Source organism: Pristiophorus japonicus, chromosome 30 (assembly GCF_044704955.1).
Source record: "Pristiophorus japonicus isolate sPriJap1 chromosome 30, sPriJap1.hap1, whole genome shotgun sequence".
NCBI lineage: Eukaryota > Metazoa > Chordata > Chondrichthyes > Pristiophoridae > Pristiophorus > Pristiophorus japonicus.
The window spans coordinates 851,503-865,618 of NC_092006.1; the positions used below are offsets into that span (position 1 = coordinate 851,503).

At 56.0% G+C, this 14,116-nt stretch overlaps 1 protein-coding gene across 1 annotated transcript in view; it reads left to right on the plus strand.

Moving 5' to 3' along the window:
- The first annotated feature begins 120 nt into the window (after positions 1-120).
- The window catches only part of gba1 (glucosylceramidase beta 1), a 22,242-nt gene continuing 8,246 nt past the window's right edge, over positions 121-14,116 (plus strand). The window contains exons 1-5 of the mRNA XM_070868445.1: positions 121-188; positions 4,734-4,838; positions 6,831-7,022; positions 13,489-13,635; positions 13,785-13,789. Coding sequence (XP_070724546.1) covers positions 4,778-4,838; positions 6,831-7,022; positions 13,489-13,635; positions 13,785-13,789 — 405 coding nt within the window. The 5' untranslated portion in view covers positions 121-188; positions 4,734-4,777. The remainder of the gene's footprint in view (positions 189-4,733; positions 4,839-6,830; positions 7,023-13,488; positions 13,636-13,784; positions 13,790-14,116) is intronic.

Here is a 14,116-nt window from a genome sequence, read left to right on the forward strand (position 1 = left end):
TGGGCGGGTCCTCTGGTCACGTGGGGCGGCTGCTGTCAATCAAATCGGCGCGGGTGGGCGGGTCCTCTGGTCACGTGGGGCGACGCCTGTCAATCAAATCGGGGCGGGTGGGCGGGTCCTCTGGTCACGTGGGGCGACGCCTGTCGATCAAGCCTGATCAGCTGATCCAGGCTGAGGGTTCCCTGCAGGTAACAGGCCGGGCTGGCTGTGCTGGGTTTTCTCGCAAAAACAGTGTAATTCATGGATGCCATTCCTAAAATAGGAATAAAAAGGGGAACTTTACTTATTTAGTGGCCTTTGTATTGGGTGAGGAAGGCTGGCTTTGCAGCGGGCCCTGGGGGGCTTGGCTCTGGGGGGCTTGGCTCTGGGCTCTGGGGGGCTTGGCTCTGGGCTCTGGGCCCTGGGGGGCTTGGCTCTGGGCTCTGGGGGGCTTGGCTCTGGGCCCTGGGGGGCTTGGCTCTGGGCTCTGGGGGGCTTGGCTCTGGGCTCTGGGGGGCTGGGCCCTGGGCTCTGGGGGGTTGGCCCTGGGCTCTGGGGGGTTGGCCCTGGGCTCTGGGCTCTGGGGGGCTTGGCCCTGGGCCCTGGGGGGCTTGGCTCTGGGCTCTGGGCCCTGGGGGGCTTGGCTCTGGGCTCTGGGCCCTGGGGTGCTTGGATCTGGGCCCTGGGCTCTGGGGGGCTTGGCTCTGGGCCCTGGGCTCTGGGGGGCTTGGCTCTGGGCTCTGGGGGGTTGGCTCTGGGCTCTGGGGGGGCTGGACTCTGGGCTCTGGGGGGCTTGGCTCTGGGCTCTGGGCTCTGGGCTCTGGGGGGCTTGGCTCTGGGCCCTGGGCTCTGGGCTCTGGGCCCTGGGGTGGCAGTGTTGGGATTGGTGTCGATGGAGAACTCCCTTTGGGATCATCCTTGCACAATACCTTTCCATTACAGCACCTCACTCTTAAATAGTCCCAGCCAACCAACTTTCCTACCTGTCGGCCAGGACCCCCCTCAACTTCTTCCAAATAGTTGGTTATGGGGAGCGGGCAGGGAGGTGGCGATTAATGCAGTAGTGAGGAGGGACATTAGCCTGGATGATGTGGAATCTGTATGGGTAGAGCTGCGGAATACCAAGGGGCAGAAAAAGCTAGTGGAAGTTGTGTACAGACCACCAAACAGTAGTAGTGAGGTTGGGAACAGCATCAAACAAAAAATTAGTGCAATAAAGGTACATGGCTATCATGGGTGACTTTAATTTACATATTGATTAGGTTAACCAATCTGGTAGCAATACGGTGGAGGAGGATTTTCTGGAGTGTATTAGGGATGGTTTTCTAGACCAATATGTCGAGGAACCAACTGGAGAGCTGGCCATCCTAGACTGGGTGTTGTGTAATGAGAGAGGAGTAATTAGCAATCTTGTTGTGCGAGGCCTCTTGGGGAAGAGTGACCATAATATGGTAAGATTCTTTATTAAAATGGAGAGTGACACAGTTAATTCAGAGACTAGGGTCCTGAATTTAAGGAAAGGTAACTTCGATCGTATGAGGCGTGAATTGGCTAGAATAGATTGGCAAAGGATACTTAAAGGGTTGATGGTGGATAAGCAATGACAAACATGGATGATCTTCAACCATTGTACATCCCTGTCTGGCGTTAAAATAAAATGGGGAAGGTGGCTCAACTGTGGCTAACAAGGGAAATTACAGATAGTAAATCCAAGCATATAAATTGGCCAGAAAAACAGCAAACCTGAGGACCTGGAGAAATTTAGAATTCAGCAGAGGAGGACAAAGGGTTTAATTAGGAGGGGGAAAATAGAGTATGAGAGGAAGCTTGCAGGGAACAGGAAAACTGACTGCAAAAGCTTCCATAGATATGTGAAGAGAAAAAGATTAGTGAAAACAAACGTAGGTCCCTTGCAGTCAGATTCAGGTGAATTTATAATGGGAAACAAAGAAATGGCAGACCAATTGAACAAATACTTTGGTTCTGTCTTCACTAAGGAAGACGCAAGTAACTTGGAAATACCAGGGGACCGAGGGTCTAGCGAGAAGGAAGCACTGAAGGAAATCCTTTATTAGTCAGGAAATTGTGTTGGGGAAATTGATGGGACTGAAGGCCAATAAAATCCCCAGGGCCTGATAGTCTGCATCCCAGAGTACTTAAGGAAGTGGCCTGAGAAATAGTGGATGCATTGGTGGTCATTTTTCAACATTCTATAGATTCTGGGTCAGTTCCTATGGACTGGAGGGTAGCTAATGTAACCCCACTTTTTAAAAAAAGGAGGAAGAGAGAAAACAGGGAATTATAGACCAGTTAGCCTGACATCGATAGTGGGCAAAATGTTGGAATCAATTATTTAAGATGTAATAGCAGCGCATTTGGAAAGCAGTGACAGGATCGGTCCAAGTCAGCATGGATTTATGAAAGGGAAATGATGCTTGACAAATCTTCTAGAATTTTTTGTGGATGTAACTAGTAGAGTGGACAAGGGAGAACCAGTGGATGTGGTGTATTTGGACTTTCAAAAGGCTTTTTATAAGGTCCCACACAAGAGATTAGTGTGCAAAATTAAAGCACATGGTATTGGGGGTAATGTATTGATGTGGATAGAAAACTGGTTGGCAGACAGGAAGCAAAGACAGGAATAAACGGGTCCTTTTCAGACAGTGACTAGTGGGATACCGCAAGGTTCAGTGCTGTGACCCCCAGCTATTTCCAAATACATTAATGATTTAGACAAAGGAATTGAGTGTAATATCTCCAAGTTTGCAGATGACACTAAACTGGGTGGCAGTGTGAGCTGTGAGGAGGATGCTAAGAGGCTGCAGGGTGACTTGGACAGGTTAAGTGAGTGGCCAAATGCATGGCAGATGCAGTATAATGTGGATAAATGTGAGATTATCCACTTTGGTGGCAAAAACAGGAAGGCAGAATATTATCTGAATGGTGACAGATTAGGAAAAGGGGAGGTGCAATGAGACCTGGGTGTCATGGTACATCAGTCATTGAAAGTAGGCATGCAGGTGCAGCAGGCGATGAAGAAGGCAAATGGTATGTTGGCCTTCATAGCTAGAGGATTTGAGTATAGGAGCAGGGAGGTTTTACTGCAATTGTACAGGGCCTTGGTGAGGCCTCAACTGGAGTATTGTGTACAGTTTTGGTCTCCTAATCTGAGGAAGGACATTCTTGCTATTGAGGGAGTGCAGCGAAGGTTCACCAGACTGATTCCAGGGATGGCTGGACTGACATATGAGGAGAGACTGGATCAACTGGACCTTTATTCACTGGAGTTTAGAAGGATGAGAGGGGATCGCATAGAAACGTATAAGATTCTGACGGGACTGGACAGGTTAGATGCAGGAAGAATGTTCCCGATGTTGGAGAAGTCCAGAACCAGGGATCACAGCCTAAGGATAAGGGGTAGGCCATTTAGGACCGAGATGAGGAGAAACTTCTTCACTCAGAGAATTGTGAACCTGTGGAATTCTCTACCACAGAAAGTTGTTGAGGCCAGTTCGTTAGACATATTCAAAAGGGAGTTGGATGTGGCCCTTACAGCTAAAGGGATCAAGTGGTATGGAGAGAAAGCAGGAAAGGGGTACTGAGGGAGTGATCAGCCATGATCTTATTGAATGGTGGTGCAAGCTCGAAGGGCCGAATGGCCTACTCCTGCACCGATTTCTTATGTTCTTACATTCTAGTGGCCGTGGGATCATTTGCATTCACCTGAGAGGGCAGACGGGCCTCAGTTTACCATCTCCTTTGAAAGATGGCACATCCGACAGTGCGGCGCTCCCTCAGTACTGCCCCTCCGACAGTGCGGCGCTCCCTCAGTACTGCCCCTCCGACAGTGCGGCACTCCCTCAGTACTGCCCCTCCGACAGTGCGGCGCTCCCTCAGTACTGCCCCTCCGACAGTGCGGCGCTCCCTCAGTACTGCCCCTCCGACAGTGCGGCGCTCCCTCAGTACTGCCCCTCCGACAGTGCAACGCTCCCTCAGTACTGCCCCTCCGACAGTGCAGCACTCCCTCAGTACTGCCCCTCCGACAGTGCGGCACTCCCTCAGTACTGCCCCTCCGACAGTGCGGGGCTCCCTCAGTACTGCCCCTCCGACAGTGCAGCACTCCCTCAGTACTGCCCCTCCGACAGTGCGGCGCTCCCTCAGTCCTGCCCCTCCGACAGTGCGGCACTCCCTCAGTACTGCCCCTCCGACAGTGCGGCACTCCCTCAGTACCGCCCCTCCGACAGTGCGGCGCTTCCTCAGTACCGCCCCTCCGACAGTGCGGGGCTCCCTCAGTACTGCCCCTCCGACAGTGCGGGGCTCCCTCAGTACTGCCCCTCCGACAGTGCGGCACTCCCTCAGTACCGCCCCTCCGACAGTGCGGGGCTCCCTCAGTACCGCCCCTCCGACAGTGCGGGGCTCCCTCAGTACTGCCCCTCCGACAGTGCGGCGCTCCCTCAGTACTGCCCCTCCGACAGTGCGGCGCTCCCTCAGTACTACACTGCGAGTGTCGGCATGGATTATCTGCTCTGGTCTTTGGGGTGGTTTATGAACCTACGATCTCCTGACTTGTGCAGCAACACTACCACTGAACCAAGGCTTGACCCCAGAAATGAATTGGAGGAAAGGTGTGCCCAAGGTTCTTCTCTACTTTCCATCCAGGCCATTCCTTCTGTCCTAAGCCAGCATTTGTAATGTTGCCGATTTGTACTTTTCTGAGCTTGCTGAGGTTTGCCCTGTGGTTTTTGTTTATTCAGGGTACAGTTTGAAGCTGGAGCAGCCGCAGCGATTTCCTCCTCAGATGTCAAGTTTCTGGTTCTCTGTTTGTTTTCTGCCTCTTTGGATAGTCCTTCCAGTCACAGGTAGAGTGTCTTCATTTCATCATATCGTCGGTCCGGACACTCCCGACGTTCCGTGGCCGGTCGGTCCGGACACTCCCCGACGTTCCGTGGCCGGTCGGTCCGGACACTCCCCGACGTTCCGTGGCCGGTCGGTCCGGACACTCCCCGAAGTTCCGTCGCCGGTCGGTCCGGACACTCCCGACATTCCGTCGCCGGTCGGTCTGGACACTCCCGACGTTCCGTGGCCGGTCGGTCCGGACACTCCCCGAAGTTCCGTCGCCGGTCGGTCCGGACACTCCCCGACGTTCCGTGGCCGGTCGGTCCGGACACTCCCCGAAGTTCCGTCGCCGGTCGGTCCGGACACTCCCGACATTCCGTGGCCGGTCGGTCCGGACACTCCCCGAAGTTCCGTGGCCGGTCGGTCCGGACACTCCCCGACGTTCCGTGGCCGGTCGGTCCGGACACTCCCCGAAGTTCCGTCGCCGGTCGGTCCGGACACTCCCCGAAGTTCCGTCGCCGGTCGGTCCGGACACTCCCCGACGTTCCGTGGCCGGTCGGTCCAGACACTCCCCGACGTTCCGTCGCCGGTCGGTCCTGACACTCCCCGAAGTTCCGTGGCCGGTCGGTCCGGACACTCCCCGACGTTCCGTGGCCGGTCGGTCCGGACACTCCCCGACGTTCCGTGGCCGGTCGGTCCGGACACTCCCCGACGTTCCGTGGCCGGTCGGTCCGGACACTCCCCGACGTTCCGTGGCCGGTCGGTCCGGACACTCCCGACATTCCGTCGCCGGTCGGTCTGGACACTCCCGACGTTCCGTGGCCGGTCGGTCCGGACACTCCCCGAAGTTCCGTGGCCGGTCGGTCCGGACACTCCCCGACGTTCCGTGGCCGGTCGGTCCGGACACTCCCCGAAGTTCCGTCGCCGGTCGGTCCGGACACTCCCCGAAGTTCCGTCGCCGGTCGGTCCGGACACTCCCCGACGTTCCGTGGCCGGTCGGTCCAGACACTCCCCGACGTTCCGTCGCCGGTCGGTCCTGACACTCCCCGACGTTCCGTGGCCGGTCGGTCCGGACACTCCCCGACGTTCCGTGGCCGGTCGGTCCGGACACTCCCCGACGTTCCGTGGCCGGTCGGTCCGGACACTCCCCGACGTTCCGTGGCCGGTCGGTCCGGACACTCCCCGACGTTCCGTGGCCGGTCGGTCCGGACACTCCCGACGTTCCGTGGCCGGTCGGTCCGGACACTCCCCGACGTTCCGTGGCCGGTCGGTCCGGACACTCCCCGACGTTCCGTGGCCGGTCGGTCCGGACACTCCCGAAGTTCCATCGCCGGTCGGTCCGGACACTCCCCGAAGTTCCGTCGCCGGTCGGTCCGGACACTCCCGACGTTCCGTCGCCGGTCGGTCCGGACACTCCCCGAAGTTCCGTCGCCGGTCGGTCCGGACACTCCCGACGTTCCGTCGCCGGTCGGTCCGGACACTCCCCGAAGTTCCGTCGCCGGTCGGTCCGGACACTCCCGACGTTCCGTCGCCGGTCGGTCCGGACACTCCCCGAAGTTCCGTCGCTCCATCAGGTGATGTGAACATCAAACAGCTGATAGCCTGCACATTACATCTTGTACTCACTGAGTAAGAAAGTTTAGGATTAGGGTTAGAGTTCAAATGTGAATAAGCAAAGCCCAGATTGAGAGAGGTGCTGGCTCAGTGTTGTGGTACCACCTCCTACACACCCGGAGGGCCCTTGCTTTGATCTCTGCCCTCTGCTTACGGCAGTTGGTCTCAATCACTGTCCAGCCAGAAAGTGAACATACGTGGATAAACATCAAGCTTGACTGTGATTGCCTCAAGTGTAAGGCCTGTTAATTCACACATGGAAAAATGGCTATTTGAGTGAAATACCAGAGGGCCGCTAGTGCCCATGGAACTGTACTCCAGTTAGAGTTGGCACCTTCAGGAGAGGGGTGAAAATGGGATAAAAGCTGCTGTAACAGTTTATGTTTCTCTTGCATTTTTAGCTGGTAAACCATGTGATGCCAAGAGTTTTGGGGGCACCTCAGTGGTTTGTGTGTGTAATGCGACATACTGTGACACAATGGGCCCACTGGTGCTACCAGAGAAGGGTCGTTACCTTTTGTATGAAACCAACAAGGCTGGTAAAAGGCTCGAGAACAAGACAGGGAAAGTCCTGACTGATGCCAAACACCCAGGTAATGCTGCAGTTTCTGTTTATACCAGGGATACTTGCTCAAAGGTCTGGAGCAATAAGAGAAAAACATTCAGACATTGCTCTGTTTGTCACCAATTGCTTTTATGTGTGTCTTTATTCAGTTCACAAAACGAATGCACAGTGACCATGCTACACTAACCCTCTGCTCCCTTTAACAAGGTCGGCCCTTCCAACGCCTCTCCTCTTGTCCAATTCCTGCTCTGTAGCATCGCCCCACTCCCCCCTGGCTCAGCCTATCTGCTGCTGGAACCCTCATCCATGTCTTCGTTACTTCCAGACTCGACCTTCCAACCCTCTCCTGGCTGGCCTCCCATCCATCGTTCATAAACTTGAGCTCATCCAAAACTCTACTGCCCGAACCCTAAATGGCACCAAGTCCTGCTCACCCATCACCTCTGTGCTCGCTGAACTACATTAGCTCCTGGTCCGGCAATGCTTCAGTTTTAAAATTATCATCCTCGTTTTCAAATCCCTCCATGGGCTTGCCCCTCCCTACCTCTGTAATTTCCTCCAGACCTCCAATTCTTGCCTCTTGTTCATCCCTGATTTACGTCACTCCACCATTGTTGGCCGTGTCGTCGACTGCCAAGGCACGAAGCTGTGCAGTTCCCTCGCAAACGCTCTCCGCTTCTCCACCTCTCTTTCCTACTTTAAGATGTTCCTTAAAATCTACCACTTTGACTAATCTTTTGATCATCCTTCCTAATAGCTCTTTATATGCCTCAGTGTAAGATTTTGTTTGATGACATTCCTGTGACTATTTCAACACTCTCCTGGCTGGCCTCCCACATTCTACCGTACGTAAACTAGAGGTGTCCTAACTCGCACCAAGTCCCGCTCACCCACCACCCTCTCTGCTCACAGACCTACATTCTGGTTAAACAACGCTTCGATTTCAAAATTTTCATCCTTATTTTCAAATCCCTCCATGACCTCACCCCTCCCTATCTCTGTAATCTCCTCCAGCCCCCCCCCCCCCCCACTCCGAGATATCTGCGCTCCTCTAATTCTGCCCTCTTGAGCATCCCTGATTATAATCGCTCAACCATTGATGGCCGTGCCTTCTGTTGCCTGGGCACCAAGCTCTGGAACCCCCTCCCTAAACACCTCCACCTCTCTATCTATCTCTCCTTCTTTAAGACTCTCCTTAAAATCTACCTCTTTGACCCAGCTTTTGGTCACCTGCCCAAATTTCTGCTCATGTGACTCGGTGTCAAAGTTTTTGTCTGATAACGCTCCTGTGAAGCACCTTGGGACGTTTTAGATGTTAACAAAGCTATATATATATATATATAAACACCATCATCATAGGCGATCCCTTGCACGAAGATGGCTTGCTTCCACAGGAGTTCACAGATGTTTCGATGTTCCAGTCCTGGACTGCATATTGAAGGGTGGAAGATGCCTGTGCGTGGATTGTTTAACGTGTGGTGACGGTTGCACACGGGCTCAACAGAGTTCGGCCTTTATCCAGTGGCAAGAGTTAACCAGGACGGCTGGAGACCAGCTGTGCTGCACAGGCAGAGTGTGCACACACATGGCAGTGTGTTGTTTGCTGCACTTGACTTCACACGCCTGTCCGATCATAGCCAGAGAATCCCTTGCAGTGACTCTGCTTCCTGTTTCTCATCTACACGCTGCCCCTTGGTAACATCATCCGAAAACACACGGGTTTCACAGGTAGCTGACTCTGCCTGGCTCTACCTTTACACCACTTCTCCTCGCCTGCCTCTGAATTTTCAGGCTGCTTGTCCGACATCCAGCATTGGATGAGCCACAATTTCCTTCAGCCAATCATTGGGCAGACCAAAGCCATTGTTTTCGGCCACCGCCACAGACTGCGTTCCCTCACCATGGCAACAGTCTGAGGCTGAGCCAGACTGTCGTAACCTCGCCGTCCTGTTTGACCTTGACCTTGAGCTGAGCTGCTGACTCCTGTATCCGCCCCATGGCCAAGACTACCCAACTCTGCCCCGCCTCTGCTCATCTGCTGCTGAAACCCTCATCCATGCCTTTGTCATCTGTTCCAATACTCCCCTGGCTGCCCGCCTGTCCTTCTCCTTCATAAACTTCAGCTCATCTGCTACCCCTGTATCCTATCCTGCACCAGGTCCTCCTCACCCGTCACTCCAGTCCTTGGCACCTACATTGGCTCCTTATTCACCAACACGTTGAATTTAAATTTATCTTTGTCTTCACATTCCTTTAAGGGGTCATATCTCAACAACAACTTGTATTTATATAGCGCCTTTAGTAGTAAAACGTCCCAAGGTGCTTCACAGGAGCGTTTTAAGACAAAGAAATAAATTTGATACCAAGCCGCATAAGAACAGGTGACCAAAAGCTTGGTCAAAGAGGTCGGTTTTAAGGAGCGTCTTAAAGGAGGAGAGAGGGAGGCGGAGAGGTTTAGGGAGGGAGTTCCAGAGCTTGGGGCCCAGGCAGCTGAAGGCATGGCCACCGATGGTGGAGCGATTATAATCTGAGATGCTCCGGGGGACAGAATTAGAGGAGCGCAGACATCTCGGGGTTGTGGGACTGGAGGAGATTACAAATATAGGGAGGGGGCAAGGATAAGAATTTTGAAATCAAGGCGTTGCATAACCGTGAGCCAATGTAGGTCAGTGAGCACAGGGGGTGATGGGTGATTGGGACTGGGTGCGAGTTAGGACACGGGGCAGTGAACACAGGGGGTGATGGGTGAGCGGGACTCGGTGCGAGTTAGAACACTGGGCAGTGAGCACAGGGGGTGATGGGTGAGCGGGACTCGGTGTGAGGTAGGACATGGAGCAGTGAGCACGGGGTGATGGGTGAGCGGGACTGGGTGTGAGTTAGGACACGGGGCAGCGAGCACAGGGGGTGATGGGTGATTGGGACTGGGTGCGAGTTCGGACACGGGGCAGTGAGCACAGGGGGTGATGGGTGAGTGGGACTGGGTGCGAGTTAGGACACGGGGCAGTGAGCACAGGGGGTGATGGGTGAGTGGGACTGGGTGCGAGTTAGGACACGGAGCAGTGAGCACAGGGGGTGATGGGTGAGTGGGACTCGGTGTGAGTTAGGACACGTCGCAGCGAGCACAGGGGGTGATGGGTGAGCGGGACTCGGTGCGAGTTAGGACACGTGGCAGTGAGCACAGGGGGTGATGGGTGAGCGGGACCCGGTGTGAGTTAGGACACAGGTCAGCGAGCACAGGGGGTGATGGGTGATTGGGACGCGGTGTGAGTTAGGACACGTGGCAGCGAGCAGGGGGTGATGGGTGGGCGGGACTCGGTGCGAGTTAGGACACGGGGCAGCGAGCACGGGGGGTGATGGGTGATTGGGACTGGGTGTGAGTTAGGACACGTGGCAGTGAGCACGGGGTGATGGGTGAGCGGGACTTGGTGCGAGTTAGGACACGTGGCAGTGAGCACAGGGGGTGATGGGTGAGCGGGACTCGGTGCGAGTTAGGACACTGGGCAGTGAGCACAGGGGGTGATGGGTGATTGGGACTCGGTGTGAGTTTGGACACGTGGCAGCGAGCACAGGGGATGATGGGTGAGCGGGACTTGGTGTGAGTTAGGACACGGGGCAGTGAGCACAGGGAGTGATGGGTGAGCGGGACTCGGTGCGAGTTAGGACACGTGGTCAGTGAGCACAGCGGGTGATGGGTGAGCAGGACTGGGTGCGAGTTAGGACACGGGGCAGTGAGCACAGGGGGTGATGGGTGAGTGGGACTGGGTGTGAGTTAGGACACGGGGCAGTGAGCACAGGGGGTGATGGGTGAGCGGGACTGGGTGTGAGTTAGGACACGGGGCAGTGAGCACAGGGGGTGATGGGTGAGCGGGACTTGGTGTGAGTTAGGACACGGGGCAGTGAGCACAGGGAGTGATGGGTGAGCGGGACTCGGTGCGAGTTAGGACACGGGGCAGCGAGCACGGGGTGATGGGTGAGCGGGACTGGGTGTGAGTTAGGACACGTGGTCAGTGAGCACAGGGGGTGATGGGTGAGCGGGACTGGGTGCGAGTTAGGACACGGGGTAGTGAGCACAGGGGGTGATGGGTGAGTGGGACTGGATGTGAGTTAGGACACGGGGTCAGTGAGCACAGGGGGTGATGGGTGAGTGGGACTGGGTGTGAGTTAGGACACGGGGCAGCGAGCACGGGGTGATGGGTGAGCGGGACTCGGTGTGAGTTAGGACACGGGGTAGTGAGCACAGGAGGTGATGGGTGAGCGGGACTGGGTGTGAGTTAGGACACGTGGTCAGTGAGCACAGGGGGTGATGGGTGAGCGGGACTGGGTGCGAGTTAGGACACGGGGTAGTGAGCACGGGGTGATGGGTGAGTGGGACTGGATGTGAGTTAGGACACGGGGTCAGTGAGCACAGGGGGTGATGGGTGAGTGGGACTGGGTGTGAGTTAGGACACGGGGCAGCGAGCACGGGGTGATGGGTGAGCGGGACACGGGGCAGTGAGCACAGGGGGTGATGGGTGAGCAGGACTGGGTGTGAGTTAGGACACGGGGTAGTGAGCACAAGGAGGTGATGGGTGAGCGGGCATGGGAGTGAGTTAGGACACGGGGCAGTGAGCACAGGGGGTGATGGGTGAGCGGGACTTGGTGTGAGTTAGGACACGGGGCAGTGAGCACAGGGAGTGATGGGTGAGCGGGACTCGGTGCGAGTTAGGACACGGGGCAGCGAGCACGGGGTGATGGGTGAGCGGGACTGGGTGTGAGTTAGGACACGTGGTCAGTGAGCACAGGGGGTGATGGGTGAGCGGGACTGGGTGCGAGTTAGGACACGGGGTAGTGAGCACAGGGGGTGATGGGTGAGTGGGACTGGATGTGAGTTAGGACACGGGGTCAGTGAGCACAGGGGGTGATGGGTGAGTGGGACTGGGTGTGAGTTAGGACACGGGGCAGCGAGCACGGGGTGATGGGTGAGCGGGACTCGGTGTGAGTTAGGACACGGGGTAGTGAGCACAGGAGGTGATGGGTGAGCGGGACTGGGTGTGAGTTAGGACACGTGGTCAGTGAGCACAGGGGGTGATGGGTGAGCGGGACTGGGTGCGAGTTAGGACACGGGGTAGTGAGCACGGGGTGATGGGTGAGTGGGACTGGATGTGAGTTAGGACACGGGGTCAGTGAGCACAGGGGGTGATGGGTGAGTGGGACTGGGTGTGAGTTAGGACACGGGGCAGCGAGCACGGGGTGATGGGTGAGCGGGACACGGGGCAGTGAGCACAGGGGGTGATGGGTGAGCAGGACTGGGTGTGAGTTAGGACACGGGGTAGTGAGCACAAGGAGGTGATGGGTGAGCGGGACTGGGTGCGAGTTAGGACACGTGGCAGTGAGCACGGGGTGATGGGTGTGCGGGACTGGGTGCGAGTTAGGACACGGGGTCAGTGAGCACAGGGGGTGATGGGTGAACGGGACTGGGTGTGAGTTAGGACACGGGGCAGCGAGCACGGGGTGATGGGTGAGCGGGACTCGGTGTGAATTAGGACACGGGGCAGCGAGCACGGGGTGATGGGTGAGTGGGACTCGGTGTGAGTTCGGACACGGGGCAGTGAACACGGGGTGATGGGTGAGCGGGACTGGGTGCGAGCTAGGACACGTGGCAGTGAGCACAGGGGGTGATGGGTGATTGGTACTCGGTGTGAGTTAGGACACGGGGCAGTGAGCACAGGAGGTGAAGGGTGAGCGGGACTGGGTGTGAGTTAGGACACGGGGTCAGTGAGCACAGGGGGTGATGGGTGAGTGGGATTCGGTGTGAGTTAGGACACGTGGCAGCGAGCACGGGGTGATGGGTGAGTGGGACTGGGTGTGAGTTAGGACACGGGGCAGTGAGCACAGGGGGTGATGGGTGAGTGGGACTGGGTGTGAGTTAGTACACGGGGCAGTGAGCACAGGGGGTGATGGGTGAGTGGGACTGGGTGTGAGTTAGGACACGTGGCAGCGAGCACGGGGTGATGGGTGAGCGGGACTCGGTGTGAGTTAGGACACGTGGCAGTGAGCACGGGGTGATGGGTGAGTGGGACTGGGTGTGAGTTAGGACACTGGGTCAGTGAGCACAGGGGGTGATGGGTGAGTGGGACTCGGTGTGTGTTAGGACACGGAGCAGTGAGCACAGGGGGTGATGGGTGAGTGGGACTGGGTGTGAGGTAGGACACTGGGTCAGTGAGCACAGGGGGTGATGGGTGAGTGGGACTGGGTGTGAGGTAGGACACTGGGTCAGTGAGCACAGGGGGTGATGGGTGAGTGGGACTGGGTGTGAGTTAGTACACGGGGCAGTGAGCACAGGGGGTGATGGGTGAGCGGGACTTGGTGCGCCCTCCTCCAGCCTTGGATGCTTTCATGCACCCTTCAATCCTGATTCTGACCTTTTTATGAATCGATGGCAGAGCTGGATATCGCTGAGCTTTTAAATCCATCTCCACATTTCCAGTTCCTTTAATGATGACATGTTTTCCTAGGTCTGCAGCTGACCTTTGACGTGAAGAAGAAGTACCAGCGGATAAAAGGATTTGGTGGTGCAGTAACCGATGCTGCAGCGATTAACATTCTGTCTCTTTCTGCTGGATCCCAGGAAAATCTCCTCCGATCCTACTTCTCTGAAGAAGGTTTGTGTGAAACAGAATTAAAGTTCAGCCAGGCTGCACTGCGATCAGAATCCTGACCAAGCAATATGGTTCCACGCTCAGTGCTCTCACCTCCTGCTGCTTTGCTGCAGTGCTGCCCAGTTTCCCGTGTGCCTCTCCCTGCACAACAGCAAAGGTCTGCTCTGGAAACACTGACATTGCTGAGCAATTTTGTTGAATGCATTAATCTACTTAATACTACCTCAGAGAAAGAGTAGAAACATTTATAGGAACATAAAAGGCCATTAGACCCAACACGTCTGTCCCTTTTTCGATCAACCCCACCTAGCCACCTTCTCACCGCCTCCCTCAATCCCTCAATCCCTCAATCCCTCAAACGCCCGCCGCCTCCCTCGAACCCCCGCTGTCACCCATGAGCAGAGATTGAGCAGACTAGACCTATTTTGTCTCGAGTATAGAACAGGTATAATCGGTGATAGACCGTATCCCTACAGGTATAGTC